The 16,833-nt window shown below is 41.3% G+C and overlaps 3 protein-coding genes across 6 annotated transcripts in view; 1 reads left to right on the top strand and 2 right to left on the bottom strand.

Moving 5' to 3' along the window:
• The window catches only part of LOC102224695 (solute carrier family 12 member 6), a 31,109-nt gene extending 23,639 nt beyond the window's left edge, over positions 1–7,470 (bottom strand). For 3 of the 4 annotated variants that reach the window (XM_014472564.2, XM_023346143.1, XM_023346141.1), the window contains exons 1-2: positions 7,335–7,470; positions 3,517–4,178 (exon numbers count right to left, since the gene is read on the bottom strand). In XM_014472564.2, coding sequence (XP_014328050.2) covers positions 3,517–3,739 — 223 coding nt within the window. In that variant the 5' untranslated portion in view covers positions 3,740–4,178; positions 7,335–7,470. Of the gene's footprint in view, positions 1–3,516; positions 4,179–7,140; positions 7,216–7,334 lie in introns of those variants that run through there. The other variant, XM_023346142.1, reaches the window with a different exon arrangement.
• A 1,275-nt stretch (positions 7,471–8,745) lies between these two features.
• Positions 8,746–9,937, bottom strand: nop10 (NOP10 ribonucleoprotein). The gene is made up of 2 exons (XM_005809171.3): positions 9,716–9,937; positions 8,746–9,041 (listed from the first exon to the last, which is right to left on the bottom strand). The coding sequence occupies exons 1-2, from the start codon at positions 9,767–9,769 to the stop codon at positions 8,901–8,903; spliced, it is 195 nt and encodes a 64-aa protein (XP_005809228.1). The 5' UTR covers positions 9,770–9,937; the 3' UTR covers positions 8,746–8,900.
• A 1,566-nt stretch (positions 9,938–11,503) lies between these two features.
• On the top strand, positions 11,504–16,825 carry LOC111611050. The gene is made up of 6 exons (XM_023346667.1): positions 11,504–12,252; positions 12,327–12,397; positions 12,809–12,954; positions 13,095–13,184; positions 14,030–14,107; positions 15,419–16,825. The coding sequence occupies exons 1-6, from the start codon at positions 11,504–11,506 to the stop codon at positions 16,823–16,825; spliced, it is 2,541 nt and encodes an 846-aa protein (XP_023202435.1).
• The last annotated feature ends 8 nt before the right edge of the window (positions 16,826–16,833 follow it).

Raw genomic sequence — 16,833 nt, forward strand, 5'->3', positions numbered from 1 at the left:
GAAATCTAAAATTGAGAACCGGATATTTGGACGTTTTTTTTGTTTGTTTGTTTTTTTGCTTATTTCAGAAACTCTGTCTTAACTCTAGATATCATTCAAAACACCAATTAGGGTCAATAAGAGCTGAAAGTAACCCCAACATAACTGATACTGTCTGGAAATATTTATTAGCCAAGCTAAGAGTCAGATTATGGGGGAACTCCTTATTGGTCTTCAAAACAGGCTATTGATGTTAAGTTACTAAATGTCACAACAGGTGAACGTCAACAGATGTGTGACCATGCTGGTATTGACGGCTCGTCATTCACTCGCCAAAAAAAATGGATAAATTCTGAGGGTGGAACGTGAGCAAATACTGGTAAATGTTTATCCACCAGCAGTGGCTCATGCTGAGAAGCACGTGGACAGCAGGAAGGAGGTCAACAGGGATCAGTGGGTTCAGGAGTTTCTGTGGCTAAAAGGTGGAATTGACAAAACATTGTAGCTGCATCTGCAAAAAAAAAAAAAAAAAAAAAAAAGAAGAAGCTAATAAGAGAAATAGATGGATGAAATGGATGAACCAAGGAGAAGAGATCAACTTTGATTTATAAACAAATAATAAGCTTTTTAGTGGAGATGCCCTCATCAGAATGCTGCACCCAATTTCTGATATCCGATTTTCAAAAATCTCTGCCGATATTGCTTCTACCCGATTCCTATTTTGCTTTCAGAACTGTAAAAAAAAAAAAAAAAGTTACAAGATCCAAAAGAGTTTCTAGCTGAACAGATATCAAGTTTGGATAAATCAGATTCTAATTCCTTAGTATGTTTTATACTGGCTTCGGCATCTTATCTGCAGTTAGCACAGTTAGCATGGATAGCATTAGTAACTGTAACGCAACTTTATTTATTTTTAAGAATGTATGGGATTGTGTAAGCACAATCCCATACATCCCAGCTCGTATGTGTAGGTGTTTGGGATAACAACCATTGATGAATAATCAACCTGAATAGCTGAACAGCTAGCTACCCAGCTATTCAAAGTCTACTTTGTACAAAGTAGACTTTGTAGACTTTGCATAAAGTCTACAAAGCACAGACTCTGTAGGAAGTGGAGTATACAGTATTTGATTGTATAGAGTATCTGAACCTATGGCTACTGAGAAACGATTGCTAGCTGGAGGTGTGGACTCTGCTGACGTTTTAAATTTCACATTTGGCTGTAATGTATGTAATTCGCCACTTCAACACAATGAAGCTTCCTGAAAATTGCCTGCGCCGTACAACCCATTTATAGTCATCAGCCAATCTTCTAGTGCACCTCTACTCGTGGAACCACGGCTTAATTTTTTTTCCCCTGCAAATGTGGCAACATCTTGTAGGGGTTTTTTTTTTTTTTTTGCTGACTTAAAAGTTAAATAATTAACACAAGACACTGCACTTCTTGTAGGATCTGGTGACGCTTAGTGTGATGTTCCATCTGAGATACTACAAGTGCATAACAGTTACTATCCGCTGTGTTAAAACCGATGAAAGTGTAAAGGAGTGGAATTAATTTTTTTCAATTCTCTGTTATGAATTGTGCATCTTCTTCACTTCTCTACTGCTGTCTGCTCAGAGCCACAGCTGCTAGTCCACATGTGGGTGAACTCGAGGGGAAAACGGCTGTTTGCTTCTGAGAGCGTTCCCAAACAGAAGGGCTCCTCCGCCCAGTAGTTTCAGCAGCCAACTGTAATGGTGTCAAAAAATAATGAATCGTAGAGGAAATAGCTGCTCAGCCATTCACTCTGACTTCTCCTGTCATTACTTCAGGAACCTGACTCAGTTGCTTCAGTAGGACCACTGCGTCAGCATTTTTTCCTTCTTCTTTTATTTCTGGACACATGGAGACAGAAATATGGACAGGCTGTAGCGTCGCAGCGGCCCGATCGAAACGGATTAACCGTCTCAATGTCTATTTATGGAAGCTTATTAAAAAGTGCGGTGCATCCTCATAACAACGCAACTGCTTAAGTGGATCAGTGGGCTAATGCAGTTACATCACACTGAGCCAGTGAACCCATCACAGATATTCTTATTTGCTGTTGGGAAATTTATTATTTATATTTATTATTGGGATTTTATATGCTAGACCAAGGCTCTGCAACGTTTACAACCAAAAGAGCAATTTTGCTCCAAGGACAACCAAATAAAACTTGCTCAGAGCCGTAAATGTCACAAGACTTTTTTAAAAAAGAAAAGCGTTTTAGACAGCTTTAGGAAATTTCTTGGCATTTTTAAAGCATTTTATTTCTATTTTTAGGATTTATAAAATAAAGATAAACATAAAAAGAGTATGCAAACCAGAGCTTAAAACATATCGCTGGTCCTTTTCGTGGCATTCTCTGTAGAAATTCAAAGCAAATATTGCAGGAAAAAATTTAACAGGTAAAGAAGTGCATTTGTTAGCGTATCTGTATTTAAAAACATTAACTGGTCCCTTTTAAGTTTTAGGATGGAGATCCCTATGCAAAATCAACACCTGATTTTTCCAAAAGAGTGGAAGAAAATGAGAAAGACACATGATTTACTGCTTGTTTCACAATTTTGGTGCAAAAATAAGACTTTAATGGGTATTATGTGTTTTCCAGGCACACAATGCCATTTTATAGCACAATCACGTAACTATGTTAACTTCAGTTCTTATAAAAATGCGTTATATCAAATATGACTTAAAAGAAATTTTACATCCTAATTTAATTCCTTGAAATTGGGCCTCTGCCTCTTTAAGAAACTCCTGCTCTTCCTGAAACTCTGCCTTCAGGAAGTCTTCACAACAGGGCTTCTCTGTTAACCCTTTAACAATGTTTTTACCAGCGTTTCACTGAGAAGTAGCAACTATGATGAGCTCAAGAGATGCACTGTTCCACCAGGTGTTTGATAATTTGTTTGCAAACTTACTAGTCTATTTTGCTGCTGACTAGTCTGAAGGAGCTGAGTGGGGAGTCACAGGCTGCTCTATGAAGCTCGGAAGCTTGGAAACTGCAGGGGAGGAGCTTTGTCCTCGAAGGCGGAGCTAGATCCACCCAGGTGTTTTGCACAACTGAATGGTTGCCATGGAGATTCAAAGCAACACTCCAGGTATGTTTCTGAAGAGGAAATAACATTATGACAAAGTTGATTTGACCTAATACTGCCCCTTTAATACATCATATGAAAATGAGAAAAACTGTAAAAATTAATTTCCAGGTTTACCCTGGAGGCTCAGTTGAATCAAGGTCTGTACTATGAGTGGGCTGCGCTAACACATGAATATGTTTTGATCTAAACTATTCAACTGCAGCTCTGACAGGATGTTTGGGGTCGTTTTACAGCTGAAAGGTCAACCTTGAGATTGGGGCTTTCCTCCACACAAAGCATTTTGCATGTACACAAAAAAAAAACAATATTTTTATGAACATGTTTATGTGAGATAATAAGTATGCAAGATGACTGGTAGATTATAACCACAATGTTAAAACATTTAGCACCCTGTGAGAACGAGTGTGTGTGTTTCACCTTGGTCTATGCTGCTGCGGTCCGGCGTTTCGTTCCCTCCCATTCCTCCAAACGTCGTCCCACCTGCGGACCCCTCGCTCACCAGGTCGCTGCGATTGACGCTCTCCCTGGAGCCGAAGCGAACATGGGCGGACGGGCGGGAGCTGATGTCGGGCGACGTGTCGGACAGCCCCGGGAGGTCCTCGGCCTTGGTGGGCGTCACCGTGAAGCGGACCGACGACATGGCGGGTGGCTTAAGAGCGGTTTGCGGGACAGAAAACTAGGAAAGTGGGGATAGACCGGGGAGGGTCTCTGTGGGAGCAGGGGGGGTTAAGGACCAATCAGGGAGGAGCTGGCAGCACTGTGCTGACCTGAGCTAGGCTATTTCCCAGCTGATGCAGAGGTAACTCCTACCTCTACGGTTTCTCCTTTTGGTCATGAAATACTCCATTGAGGCAAAAGCCAGGTTCGTCTTGAACCTTCGGGTACCAAAGGAAATTCTGGTCAAAATGTGGTTGTTTCTGGAGAGATGCTAGCATATAGTAACGTGGTGGGAACCAGAATATGGATTTGTCTTGTCTTCTGAACTCAAAGGGTTTTTGAACAAGACATAAGAAGGGTCTGCCACAAAATGCCTTCACAACGTTTCCATCGTTGATTACAGCCAGGATGGTAGAGGATAGCTAGAGAAAGAGAGAGAAACAAAAAACCATGAGAGAGAAAAAATGAGAAGTCGGATCTTTGCATGTGAAATAAAAACATTTGCTCTCCAACAAACTGACATGGGAGTTTCGCTTTTTGTAAAATCAGTAGTAGCAAGACGCTGCACCGTGTCATGTGCCTTGTGGAAGTCAATCAATTTCAGGTTTCAACAAAACCTCCTCTGTTTGACCATGACCAAGGGCTTCAAGTACTGGAAAAAGGAGCAAGTACATTACATTCACATGGCATTCATCTGACACAACGCCAGCCTCGCTTTACATTCTACGTATAAAACCAAGCTTTAGTGAGAGTATTGTCATCCTCTGACAGAATGAGTGACTCAGGTGTAAAACAACAACCAGGAATGAACAGTCAGAGCACAAAAAAAAAAAACTGTGCGTCAATTTATATGTTCAAAAGCTAAAAAGATCAGTGGATGTAGCTGAACTGGGATTTTCCCCCTCTCTCTTTCTTTCTTTCTTTTAGACTTGGAATATAATTTAATAATTAAAGGAGAGCGGTTCTAACCGGTTATACTGGAGAGTACCAGCTCTCACTCAGCCTGCAGAGGCAAGGCAGGTTGTTCCTATTTTCTTTCTTTTTTTTTTTTAAAGAAATGTTGCCTAGTCCGTCAACATTCAGAATAGGGAGGGGGCATGAGGTGTGTAGAGCGAGGCAGTAATAGATACAATAACCGTCTGTCAAGTTCACACTGAAAATTAACTCCTAGATAGGAGGAATTTCTTATTTCCATTTTCAGACGGGTTGGAATGGAAAACAATTGGAAAACGGTGACTTTCTTCTATAGGGGAAAATCCTACAGTAGAGAAATCCCCCCTGTGTACAATATTGCTTGTACACAGAACAAGAAATATACAAACATACAAGCTAGAAATACACAAGGGGAAATGGTCAGTGGGATGAAATCTGACAATTTTCAGCTTTAAAACATATTAAATATCCAGTGTTTTAACAAACGAATGCCTCATGCCTAAACTCTACCAACTCCTTTCAGCATGGAAGTGGCTACTGCAGGAACAACATTCAAAATCAACAATTTTCAGTGGCGATGAGGTGTTTAAAAACTGAACTTCTTAGCTGTAAGAAGCGACTTGAAAGACAGAATTTAGTCCTTTAACATTTCGTATTTTCTGGCTACGAAAAGAGACATTGAGTCAGATTTATGCCTTGGGGAAGTTTTCGCTGACTTGGCAAAAAAGTGAGCTAAGCGAGCCAGTTTTAGAAAATACAAGGAAGGCTGCAGAAAGTTGCTTTGCTTTGTTATTTTGAGCTTTTCAACCTTCAACGTGTTGGCAGGATATTAGGATCTTGATTCTCCAAAGATCTGACACACACAGTGATTTATGTTTATAGTTAAAGTTCATGTTAGTTGCTAATATAAAGGATGAATTCACACCAGCTGAGTCTGGCGCTAGCGGGAAAAATGACTTGTCTTTTACCAACAACAAAAAGGAAATCCTACAAGCCTTAAAAATCTGATGCTGCTCCATTTTTATTTACATTTTGTGAAGAAGAAAGACGCGCTCATGTCTTTTTGCGCCATTTCCTTCGGTAGTTTCTGATGCAGCGCCGCCACAGGCGAGGAATTAGTTTTCAATTTGTTCTCACATGACAGTGGCATGTGAAAGAAAACCGCACCAGCTGAAAATTTAACAAATGTTGCAAATCCTGGACCTCAATAGAACTACTTTAGTCTACCAGACTATAAAGCGTGCGAACACCTTAGGACTGTAAAGAAAACTTTAAAAAACAATACTACCACAACCACCATCAGTAAGAACTCTAGAAAAAAAATATACTTCTCACAGCTGTCATTTATATTTCTTAAACCAAAGTCAGAATTTCACAGAAACTGGAACTCAGTCACCCCTAATCGGTGCATTTCTAGCGCAAGCAGAGCCTAAAAGAATCTGCATGAAACATCAGGAGAACTGAGACTGCTGTATAAAGAGTTGGGAGGGTGGGGTACAACACATGTGACTGACTGCACTTCCTCCTGAACCTGAGGCCACCCAAGTAACCAGGAGGAGGCGACTACTTGCATCGACAAGAAGTCTAAAAGTATTTAATCAGAGCTGGCATCTTGATTCAAGACATTTTGTTCTCATTTCTGACAGCACTAACGTCTGTGTACTCTCAAAGTCTACGAGTAATAACGTGTTTTTATTATTATTATTATTTAGATATCACTTTTTTTTTAGCATTTTAGGTGCTCAGAAATGCTGCAGTCAAACTGTCAGGACTTCTTCTGGCAACTGGGTGCAGTATTGTTACCCATCTGGCTGTCAAATCCTTCCGATTCTCAAAGACAGCTGCTCCAAATCCCACTCCAGAACACCGCGAACAAAAGCAGCAGAATATACAGAATATGTTCATCGTGTTCAGTGGCGATGGTTATGTCACTCAAAATTGAGCAGATATCATCTCCTACAGCTGTTAAGCTCTTCAGGATAAAGTCAGTGATGACTATTGGATGCAAACTGAAGTGTATGTGATATGTGTTAAACCGGGAACAGTAGCAGTCAGATTAATCCTGAACATTAATTTGGTTCCAGTGGGGATGCTCGTTTTCCAACCCCGCCACTCAGCTGCCATTCTAAGCCAATTAAGCTAGCTATAATAATTCTGGCTTGAACCGGTCGGCAAACGCGTCCCCTTTTCAGCAGAACTGGTTTTAATGCAGCTGATCCCAGTCACACTCCGCTGTGCTACATTGTGTCGCCTCTATGTAAATTCAGCGTAAAACTGCGACCGAGCAGCTAGTTTTAACGCAATACAACCGGCAAAAAAAAAAAAATAATAATCATACAGAGTAGCGCTTTCAATTTCGACAAAAAAAAAAATCTGGCGGGTTTAAATGCAAGCCGCGTTTTATTTTAAAGTTGTCTTTAATAACTTTTGTAAGCCTGGGAGGACACCTACGGTGATTCGGCTGAGACAGCCGCCGGAACAGAGCTGCGGTACCGGCTGAGGAGGGCTTTCAGTCGGCGCGACTAGCCTAGCCGCGCCGCAGACAACCTGTCAACTCTCCGGACCTCCACATAGCTCTCTCACAACGACTGTTTTTCCCGGTCGAATTCTTCACAATTTACCGGCTAGTCACCGTGAACACATACCTGTCCCCCGCTTCCCTTGAACGGCTCCTCCAATTTACATTCGTTTCCAGTTTTTATCCGTAAACATCCAGCTCCCGTGCCGGGGTTTCTCCGCACATTTATTCCAAATGACCCACCAAAAAAAAAAAAAAAACACAGCACGCGACGGTGCTGCTCAGGTCCCAACTTCCTTGCCGTCGTTCCATCTAGTTTGCGCATGCGCGATTATGACCTTTCGTTGAGACGTCTGGGGAATGTAGTGCTGATCTGCATTCTGGGAGTAAATGACGGGTTTGGGGTTTTTTTTTTAACCCTATTACGTCTTCAAAGTTTGTTAGGCCGTTGTTAGAAACAGTTTTACTGAACAAAACGGCTCGTGAACTCCTGTAACGTGTTTCAAGAACAATGTAAGAGTGTGAAGTACCAAAACAAAGGCCATGGTTTGGTGCTAGGCATATTTGACTCAAAGAAATGCATCATGTCAATTAATCATCGAACCGCTTAAAAAAGAAAAAAAAATGTATCAGACTTTTAAACTGTTCGACCATCGATTAACTTTCAATGGTATAACTACCATTAATCCTAATATTCTTCCCTCCATCCATGTTCATTTATTTCTCCCCAATAAGTATCTATTTTATTATCCATCCATCACTTCACTTTCTTTCTCTTGTTTTTTGTGGATGTTTGATTCGAGTTTGCAGCTGGTGAAAGTGAAGCGCTAAATGCTTTCTTGTTGATGGTAGGGCCTGCGCCAGACTTTTTAAAGGCCTGAAAGTAGCCCAGGGCCCCACATTTTGAGGACAGGAGAGGGATTTTTGTTTTATGTATGTAAACAATATTCATGTTTACAAACACTACACCTCATATTAAAGTCAAGGGCTCATGACACATGTGGCATTTTATTTAAATATTGGATTTTTATTCATTTAAAATACAAATATTTAAAAATCATCTTTTTGTGACAGTTGTGTCAGGTGTTTTAAACCCATCATTCATCAATTTGTACCTGCCGATGTGTAGACCTAGCTATGAGTGAATTTTATTTTTTTTGTGTGTGTGTGGGGTAGAGAAGTAGCACTAAAACTGTCTCCATCCCAGGGGCCCTTATCCTTCTAAATCCAGCCGTTCTGAAAGCGTGTGCATTTTCTGATGTTGAATGTTTCTATTCCAAAACCCCTTACAATTAATCTTCACATTTCAGCCTTAGATCTTTGCTCCAGTTAATGTCTCAAGTAGCTACAAAAGCGTTTTGTCAATTTCTTTAGGATTGCTTTTTAGTCTAATTTTGACAAGTTCTTCATGGCAAAACAAAGAGAAAAGACTTTGAGTTATGAATTACTTTTAAAGCCCTCAACTTATTTTTATTCCCAAAAGAAATTTCCCTAATTTCTAAGGCTGGATTGCATCCCAAACACAAAACACAACTAAGTAAAAAGCATTAGCACATTTTATTGGGTACGTACCAATTATAACTATAAGTAACACCAAAATAATCCAAGTTGTAGCTGATCCAGCTCATAGTCAAGTCTTTCTGAATCCAACCCAGGAGTTTGTCTTCCTCTTGCAGGCCCAGCATCACTTCCATCACAGAATGGGCCTGGGCTGCTGCGTGAGGAGGAGCCCAAAGCGTTTCTTCACCAGCACCCGGTGCCGGGAGAACTTGTCGTCCGGTGAGAAGCGAGCCGGGTGGGCCGAGCTGGTGGGCTGCCCTTCGGGTGTCGCCTTCTGTCGGTGGATAACAAGGAAAAGTATTAGAGGATATTTTTTTGCCAGTTTGTTGATTCTTGCGTTGTGTGTGAATTGTGAAACGGTTATTTTTTGTTTTTGGGCATGTGCACCGACTGATGGCACCCTTTGAATTTCGCTGTCCTTGTGACAATGACAATAAAGATTTATCTTATCTTATCTGTCTGGTGGGGGGGAGAACATATACTTTTAGAGAGACAATGTATGAGATTTGGAAAATAATACGAAGTCTGCTAAAAATCCAAGTTTTCTATATATAAAAAAATAGAGTAGGACTCCCACTCGTAGCCAATTTAAATATTTTTGGTGAGGTATTCTAAAAACACAATTCAAAGTATATGATAAGAAATAATTGTATGTTTTGGTTTGATTTGATCGTTTTGCTGTTGCGCGCAATACGATAAAAACCCAATAGAGTATAAGTAAACAACATGTACAGAGAGCTAGAACTAAAAGCTAACGTGGCTACTTGAGCCCTTTGCCTAATGTCTTTATCTCACCAAGTGCACCACATGTCGAAAACTATTTACTTTTACGACTCTAAAAACCTAATATATAACAGTCAAAGGCGGAAGTGAAACTTGAGGAGGATAAAATGCTGTCAGGGTGTTAAAATGTTCAGGTTAGCGACGTAAACACGAAGCTAGGCTTACCTTCAGAGTGTACACTCGGTCTCCGTTCTCATTTAGATAATATTGCAGAAACATCACGACGACACGGTGCCTTTTGGGCTTTACACGTTCAAATGAAATCAAATAGACTTTTCAAGTCTGGAAAGTCCAAAGGATTTCGGTAAAAGCGTTGTTGCTACGTCTGAAACCCACGTGCAGCGAAGGTTTCTTCAACCCTGCGCGCAGAAAAGGTGGATTTCCGGCCGCGACCGCAGAGCATCCTGGGAAATGTTGTACGGCAGTAAAGCGGGCGACCATTGCGCAATCGCGTTCAGTGTTCGGTTACTTTACTTGAAAGCACATGAATGACTGGTATAATTTAATAATGTAATTATTAAAATAAATTAAATTAGTGACAAGATTAAATTACCCTTGTCGCAACTAAATAATTAAACACATAAGAAATAAACAAAAGGAGGGAAAAAGAGAAAAAAATATGTATATATATATATATATATGGTTCTCTTTTCAAATGTAAATATTCTTCCACTTTAATTCATGAGAAACAGTCAACGGAATGCTTCTGAGTGACAACAAGCCTCAACTGTTTATATTTGAATTTACATGAATGAATAATGAGTCCAGATTTGAATCCAGCTTTAGCTGAAGACAAGGAATCCCCTCCCCAAAAAAAGGTAAGCCCATGAAAACTGATTCGTCAACTACAGTTGGCGTGATTTGCCTGCTGGCTGTCTGCATAGAAGGGAAGTATTAATTTGAACATAGGCAGAAGTGAAATTGCAGAGGATTTAAAATGTGTACAAGCTTCATTTTTAAATGGCCATCTACCTAAAAAGAAAGTAACTTGCTCAGAAGAAATGAAAAAGGTTCCATTACCCAGCAGCATCAATTTGCACACCTTTAAACTAATTCTTGCCAAAGAAACTTTTGATTCTGATAAATTTGCCTGTCAGCATGCAACATGTGCATTGAGGAATAAGGAGATTGTCCTTACAGTACATCCAGAACACAACCGTCGTTGTGTACACTGGAAAGTGTACGTTTTTGTATCCACGTGTGTCAAGACTGAAAACTTTTCAGGTGTATTTTCTTCTAAACTCACAATCTTTGTTTTTCTGCTTTCAAATGTCAGTGTATGTTGCCAGAGAAGAGCCCAAAAGTCCCCACAACACACTGGAAGGTAATAAAAGAGCCTCACAGAGTTGTTTAATTAAAGGGGCAGTATTATGTGAAACCGACTTTTAAAAAAAAAATGTTTACATCCATGTTATCATTCCCTCATGAAAAAACATGCCTGCAGGGTTGCTCTGATTCTTTCACACTTTTGAGAAATCTGTTAATCTCCCATGACAACCGTTTAACAGTGCTAAACGCCTAGTTGAGACCTAGCGGCGCATTTAAGATCAAGCTCGTCCTCAAAGCTGCAGTTTTCAAGCCGAGCACCCCTACCTGCTCCTCTGCTCCTTCAGACTAGCCAGCAGCAACTAGCAAACATCCGGTGTAACTGCGCCAGGTGTTCCACCAGCTGGTAAAAACGTAGTTAAAGAGTCAATATAGGAGCCATGTTGTGATGACCTCCTGAATGAGCTGTTCCAGTAAGAGCAGGAGCTTCTTAAAGAGACAGAGGCCCCAATTTCAAGGCTTTTCATAAAAGCCATATTTAATAAACGCAGCACTTTTATAACAACTGAAGGTAACATAGTTACTTCATTGCGCTATGAAATGGCTCACATAATACTGCCCCTTAAAATTCTTATTTTTGCACCAAAAGTTGAACTTTAGTGTCTCCGTTTCAGACACAGCTAAGCAATGGAGCCAGTGCCGACCGTCCCACAGTATTCCATCCTGGAAGAGGAAAGTCAATGCTCCCTGTCCAGAGCATTGGCCCCAGCCCTGACCCCGACCCCAACTCTGACCCTGACTCCAGCCCTGACCTCTCCTCAGAACTCCTCTCTGGTCGCTGCAGGCACAGATCTTCTCCACAAGGTGGAAAACATCCCCACTCGGTTTGAGCCGGCTCCCCAAACGGGCCACACGATCTTCAAGGAGCAGCTGTTCTGTTCTTACGAGGTCCACAAGCTGAACATTGATCCTGCCACAGTACCACCCTCACCGCCGGCTGCAGAGATGCTCAGGGGGACCATCGATTACGTTCAAAGCAACCAACCAGTGGCGTACAGTCACTTCCCCGGCCTCATGAGCCCCTTCCAGGGCCCCGTGTGGAACCCACCAATCAGAGATTTTCCTCCTGCCGTTTGTCCCAAACCTTGGAACTGTCACGGTTTCGCATCTCCCGGTACCATGGTTTTTGGCGGTTTTCCGCCGATGCACTTTGAACCCAGGGCTCCCGGAAACTCCTGCATGGTGAACATGGGTTACCTGCCTCCCGCGCCTCCGTTTAGCTTCAGTTCGGGCCCCTGCATGGTGATCAACATGCCGGAGTTCTGTCACGGCGCGTGTTTGCCTCCTCCCCAAATGTTCGTCGCACCCGAAGGTTATCCCGGCTGGTGCATGAGCCTCCCATTGGAGGCGTTCTACCAGACCTGCAGACCAGTTCTGTAAGGATGATAACACAATGCTAATCACACAGGGTTTATGGTCGGTTCCTTAGTGTGCTAAATCTGGTCTGCAGGGTTTATAGCAGAAAAGACAACATGGTGCTGAACGGTACTCAGATGTTGGAGGACAGGAGGAAGGAAAAAGGTAAGTGATCAGGAGTTGTTCTGGAAGAGGCCAGGTATAAAGTAGAGTGAGTTTATTTGTACCGCTCAACAAAGTGCTTTAAACCATAAAAACATCTGCCACTGTTAAAACAAGTGATAAACATTACATTTTGTCAAGTGCCATCATCAAAATCATTAATACACATCGGATATGTTGATCAAAGTTCCAGAGGTTACAAATCAAACACAGCTGGTTTTTAAAGGAGCTCAGTGTTTCAGCAGTTTTTTTGTAGTTTTCTAGAAGTTTGTTCCAGATTAGAGGGGCGGAAAAACAGAATGCTGCTTCTCCGTGTTTTGGTTCTGGTTCTGGGGACGCAGAGCAGAACCCGAGCCAGAAGACCATTCACGCCAGAACCGCCCCTCGGTTCTCGCTGTTCTCTCTTCCTCACAGAAGAACACAAAGTTTTCCCGCCCGACAAGACCAAGGAACGAGGCAGCCGAGTTTCCCCGACACCTCTGGCCGCTTTTCAGGATCGGATGCAAATGGTATGGACCTGGGATGACAGCGAGGACGTCCCCAACGCCATCTGTCTCAAGGTTCCTGGGTTTTAAAGCAAACCACACGGAGAAAAACACTCAACTCAGAAATGCTAAAAATATATATATATATATTAATCCGCAGATTGAAACGACCGTTTTCATTGGCGCTTTAAAACTAAGTCAATATTTCCACGCAGAGAGAAGAGAATGAGACTCCAGCGACAGAAATCGGCTCCTTCGTGGATCATCAGGACGATTTGGGCAATGACACAAACTCGGTCAGAAATGTAAGCTATAACACATGAACCAGAATTTTTGGAATCAAAAATTTCTTTGATGCATTTATTGAATGTATTTATTTTTTCTTTAATCAAAGTGACCAGTGTACTGATTCAATAAGGGCTTTTTTTTGTTTGTTTGCTTATTTAAAGTGTTTTGTGGCAAATTGCACGGTCAGCTTATTTACATTTACATTATATACATTGCTTGTGTGCACGGTCAGCCCTTACAGAGGCTGAAGTCATGATAGCCTCTTAAGAAGATTAAAACTAAAGGTGCTCCATGTTCATAGGTTCTGGTAACTTGAATTTCTTTAAATCAGGCAGCATAATGTGTTAATTTCGGAGAACTTTGAGCCTAATTTACGTGGGCAAGCAGGTTCTATTACGGCACTTTCTTAACTTTTAAAAAAAAGTTGTTAATCACAGTTTAAGAAAAGGAGAGCTACTTTCTCCATGTAGGGAATGTGAAAAAAGTTGTAGAACTTTTTCTGCTTAGTAAAAGAAATCCATCCATCCATCCACCCATCCATCCATCCATCCATCCTCCCTCTAAAAATATGTGTTTAAATTTTGTGTTTTGTAGATTTTGTGTGATTATCTTTGTCTAATATACGAATTTGTTCAATGATCTGAAATTCATTTTGACACACAAAAAAAAAAACAAAACAAGAGAAACATTCGCCAAATGGAATGACTGACTAAAAGTTATCAAAATAACTGAAGACCTTTAACAGAAGTTCAAGTCGTTGCATATTTAAGGTCGGTAACTGTGCAATCACATTTACAACAAAGACATTTTACTTGTTCTATTGAAAACTTGACATGTCAGCCTTTTTTTTTTTTTTTACCAGCAGTTGGACATGGATGACATGAACTGCCTCTTTACTTCAGACCTGAACACCTTTGACTTCACTCTGGAAGACCTGCAGGTAAAAGATGATAGGCAGACATTAAAGCTGTTGATTTATTGCTACAAAAAAAAAAAGTAGTAAGGAAAGTTTGAAAATAACTTTTTCCTCTGTCTGTGCTTGGGCACAAGAGTCTTCTAACTTCATATTTGCAACAAAGTGGCACAAGGACAATAAATCCGGGGTTTAGGAGTGACTTTCACAAAGCCCTGACATTAGTAAGATAGGAAACTTGTGGGCAGAGCTGGAAATGTGTTTGTAAGCAAATCAACCTTTAAATTCGACTCAGTTTCATCCGTTCTTGTCTGGAAGAACGGGTCAAAGTTCCTGCTGTTTATTCCGAGTACTAAAAACATCTGACCCAAGTCAAAGACTTCAGAATGCAATTCTACGTCTAAACTCCAGGGACACTTTGAAGACAGTTCAAGCTAATTCTCCAGTTATCATGGCGTTTAGCAAATGTAAATAATTTTAGTAATCCTTACTGACCTAAAACCGGAAAGGTTTTGTCTGATTTAATGAGAGATGTTGAGATGCAGAAAGCAGCTGCCCAATTATGTCCATAAAAAAAATGTATAATTTGTTTCTGTTTAAAGACTGAAACTAACAATTCCCAATTAAATAACTTGCCCAGATGTTCAGTACTGGAAAGCATGAGGTTTTTTTGAATTTATTATTGATTTGATCTCACAACTGTTTTCCAGAGATATGAGTTATTTTAGCGTTAGCATTAGCTTTGTCAGGAATTAAGTTATAACTTGGCTTTAACCTAAATAGCTTAACAAACCTCATGTCTTGAATTGTAGTAGTGTACATCGCCTTCCACCCTATGTAATATTGTATACGTTTCTGGTCTTGAGCCAAGCCAAGTTGCCATGGCTTTTATATTTCTGAGGACATTTTGAAAAAGTCTACAGCAAGAGCCTATCTATTCAGAGAACCTGCTGTAAAATGTACTCAAGTAATACCTACTGCATTTTGAGGTTTAGTGACCCAAAAGTAAGATTAATCTCAGAAAAATGTTTTAAATAGCTGCCAAAGCAAAGCAGTTGGACTATTATCTGATCAAATTTACAAAATAGCTAGTAACTATTTGACCACTTGAAGCCACTGAAAGACTTGAGTATTGGGTTTTATTATTTTAAAAAAAAAAATGCAGTTGTGTCACAGCAAAAGGAAGTTTCTGTCTTCACACTCCTGATCCTAATGTACATGTACTATACAAAGCTGGGGCAAATCATATGTACCTTCAAAGGACAGACTGTTTGATTAAATTACTTTATGCTGTTGTAATTGACGAGTCTCTTTCTTATGTTCCTGTTTGACCAACAGTCGCTTATGGAGGAGAGCTTAGACGAACCTTTAAATAAGAAAAATGCAGAGAAGACGCCTCCGCCGCAAACTGAAATTGAAAGAATAATCCAGTACCTGCTGTCAGACGCCCCAATCACAGAATACGAGAGAAAATCATACCAAAACAAGCCAGATTTGCTAGCTGAGGAGGAACCGAGGAAGAACCTGCGTGGCTTCGCCACATTCCAGCGGTCACCCGTAGAAGAAAAACTAACGTACCCGAACACGTCATTTCCTCTGGATAGACATTTCGAAGATCTGACCTGTAAGAGGGAAGTCAACGATGACCGCAGGAAGGGACGTGGTGAAAGAGACTCGAAGAAACGTGTTCTAAAAACGGAGACGCAAAGTCGAGAAGCAGCAAGAAAAAATGGCGCCCTTAATGACAGCAAATCGAATTTCCGCGCGGACATCGGATGGGGTCAGAGGGCGAGGGAACACACCAACGAACTGGACGGGGACGGTTACCCTTTCAGAGCTGGAGAGAGGAAACCAGCCGATAAAAATCAGGAATACCGAAAGTTCATGGACAAGTGGCAGGAGTCTAGAGTGCCACAAGGAAAACCTCTGGATTTCTTCAGAAGGATGGAAATCAGTAGCGAATGGTTATCTAGCATAGAAGAAGAGCTAAGAGAGGATGAGAGGGGGGAAACTTCCAAGGTTGCGAGACGAAAACCTCAAAGCAAAAAAACAGACAGATTGAAGCCGGCGCCAAAGGCAACCAAACGCTCCTCGTCAAAGAAAGCAGCGGGGGAAGATTCAGGCAAACCTCTGCAGCATTGGAGCCTGATGAAAGGAGCGAGAGCAAGAGAGACAAAGCACAAAACAACTCAACCCGCTAAAGCATCCAGAAAAACAAAGGCAGAGGTTTACGAAGCCTGCTTTCCACCCAATCTGTCCGCGAAGTCCAAAAGCAACACAACGGCAGGCAAGTGCAGTCGAAAGGCCAAATGTAAGCCAAAATGTCCCTCCAAACGGATGAAGACGCTCCCTTCTTTGAAAACAGCTGAAGGACATCCGGAGTCAGACGGTTTTCTGTGTCCAGCATTAAGTGAAGTGCAGAAGCAGCAATGCGGTGCATTCCTGGGGGGCAAAACAAAAAAGCAAAAAGTTTCACAAAGGAGAGGAAATGGGTTAAAAATCAAGCCTGAAGCAATCAAAGAAGAAGCACATGAGGAGGAGGAAGAAGAGCTCACGAGTACAGCGAAGAAGCACCAGCAGAGAAGCAATACCCCGAAAAAGAGGAAAGGGGGCGCCGACGAGACTCCGGAAATACTCTGTTCCAGTCCGGTGAAAAAGTGTCGGGACTCTGAGCAGAGAGGGCCCAAAATCAGAATAAGAAGGGAAAGAGGGACTTTAAGAGCAACCTGGCTTCATATAGAGTAACAAATAAC

The sequence above is a fragment of the Xiphophorus maculatus genome, chromosome 14, assembly GCF_002775205.1.
Source record: "Xiphophorus maculatus strain JP 163 A chromosome 14, X_maculatus-5.0-male, whole genome shotgun sequence".
NCBI lineage: Eukaryota > Metazoa > Chordata > Actinopteri > Cyprinodontiformes > Poeciliidae > Xiphophorus > Xiphophorus maculatus.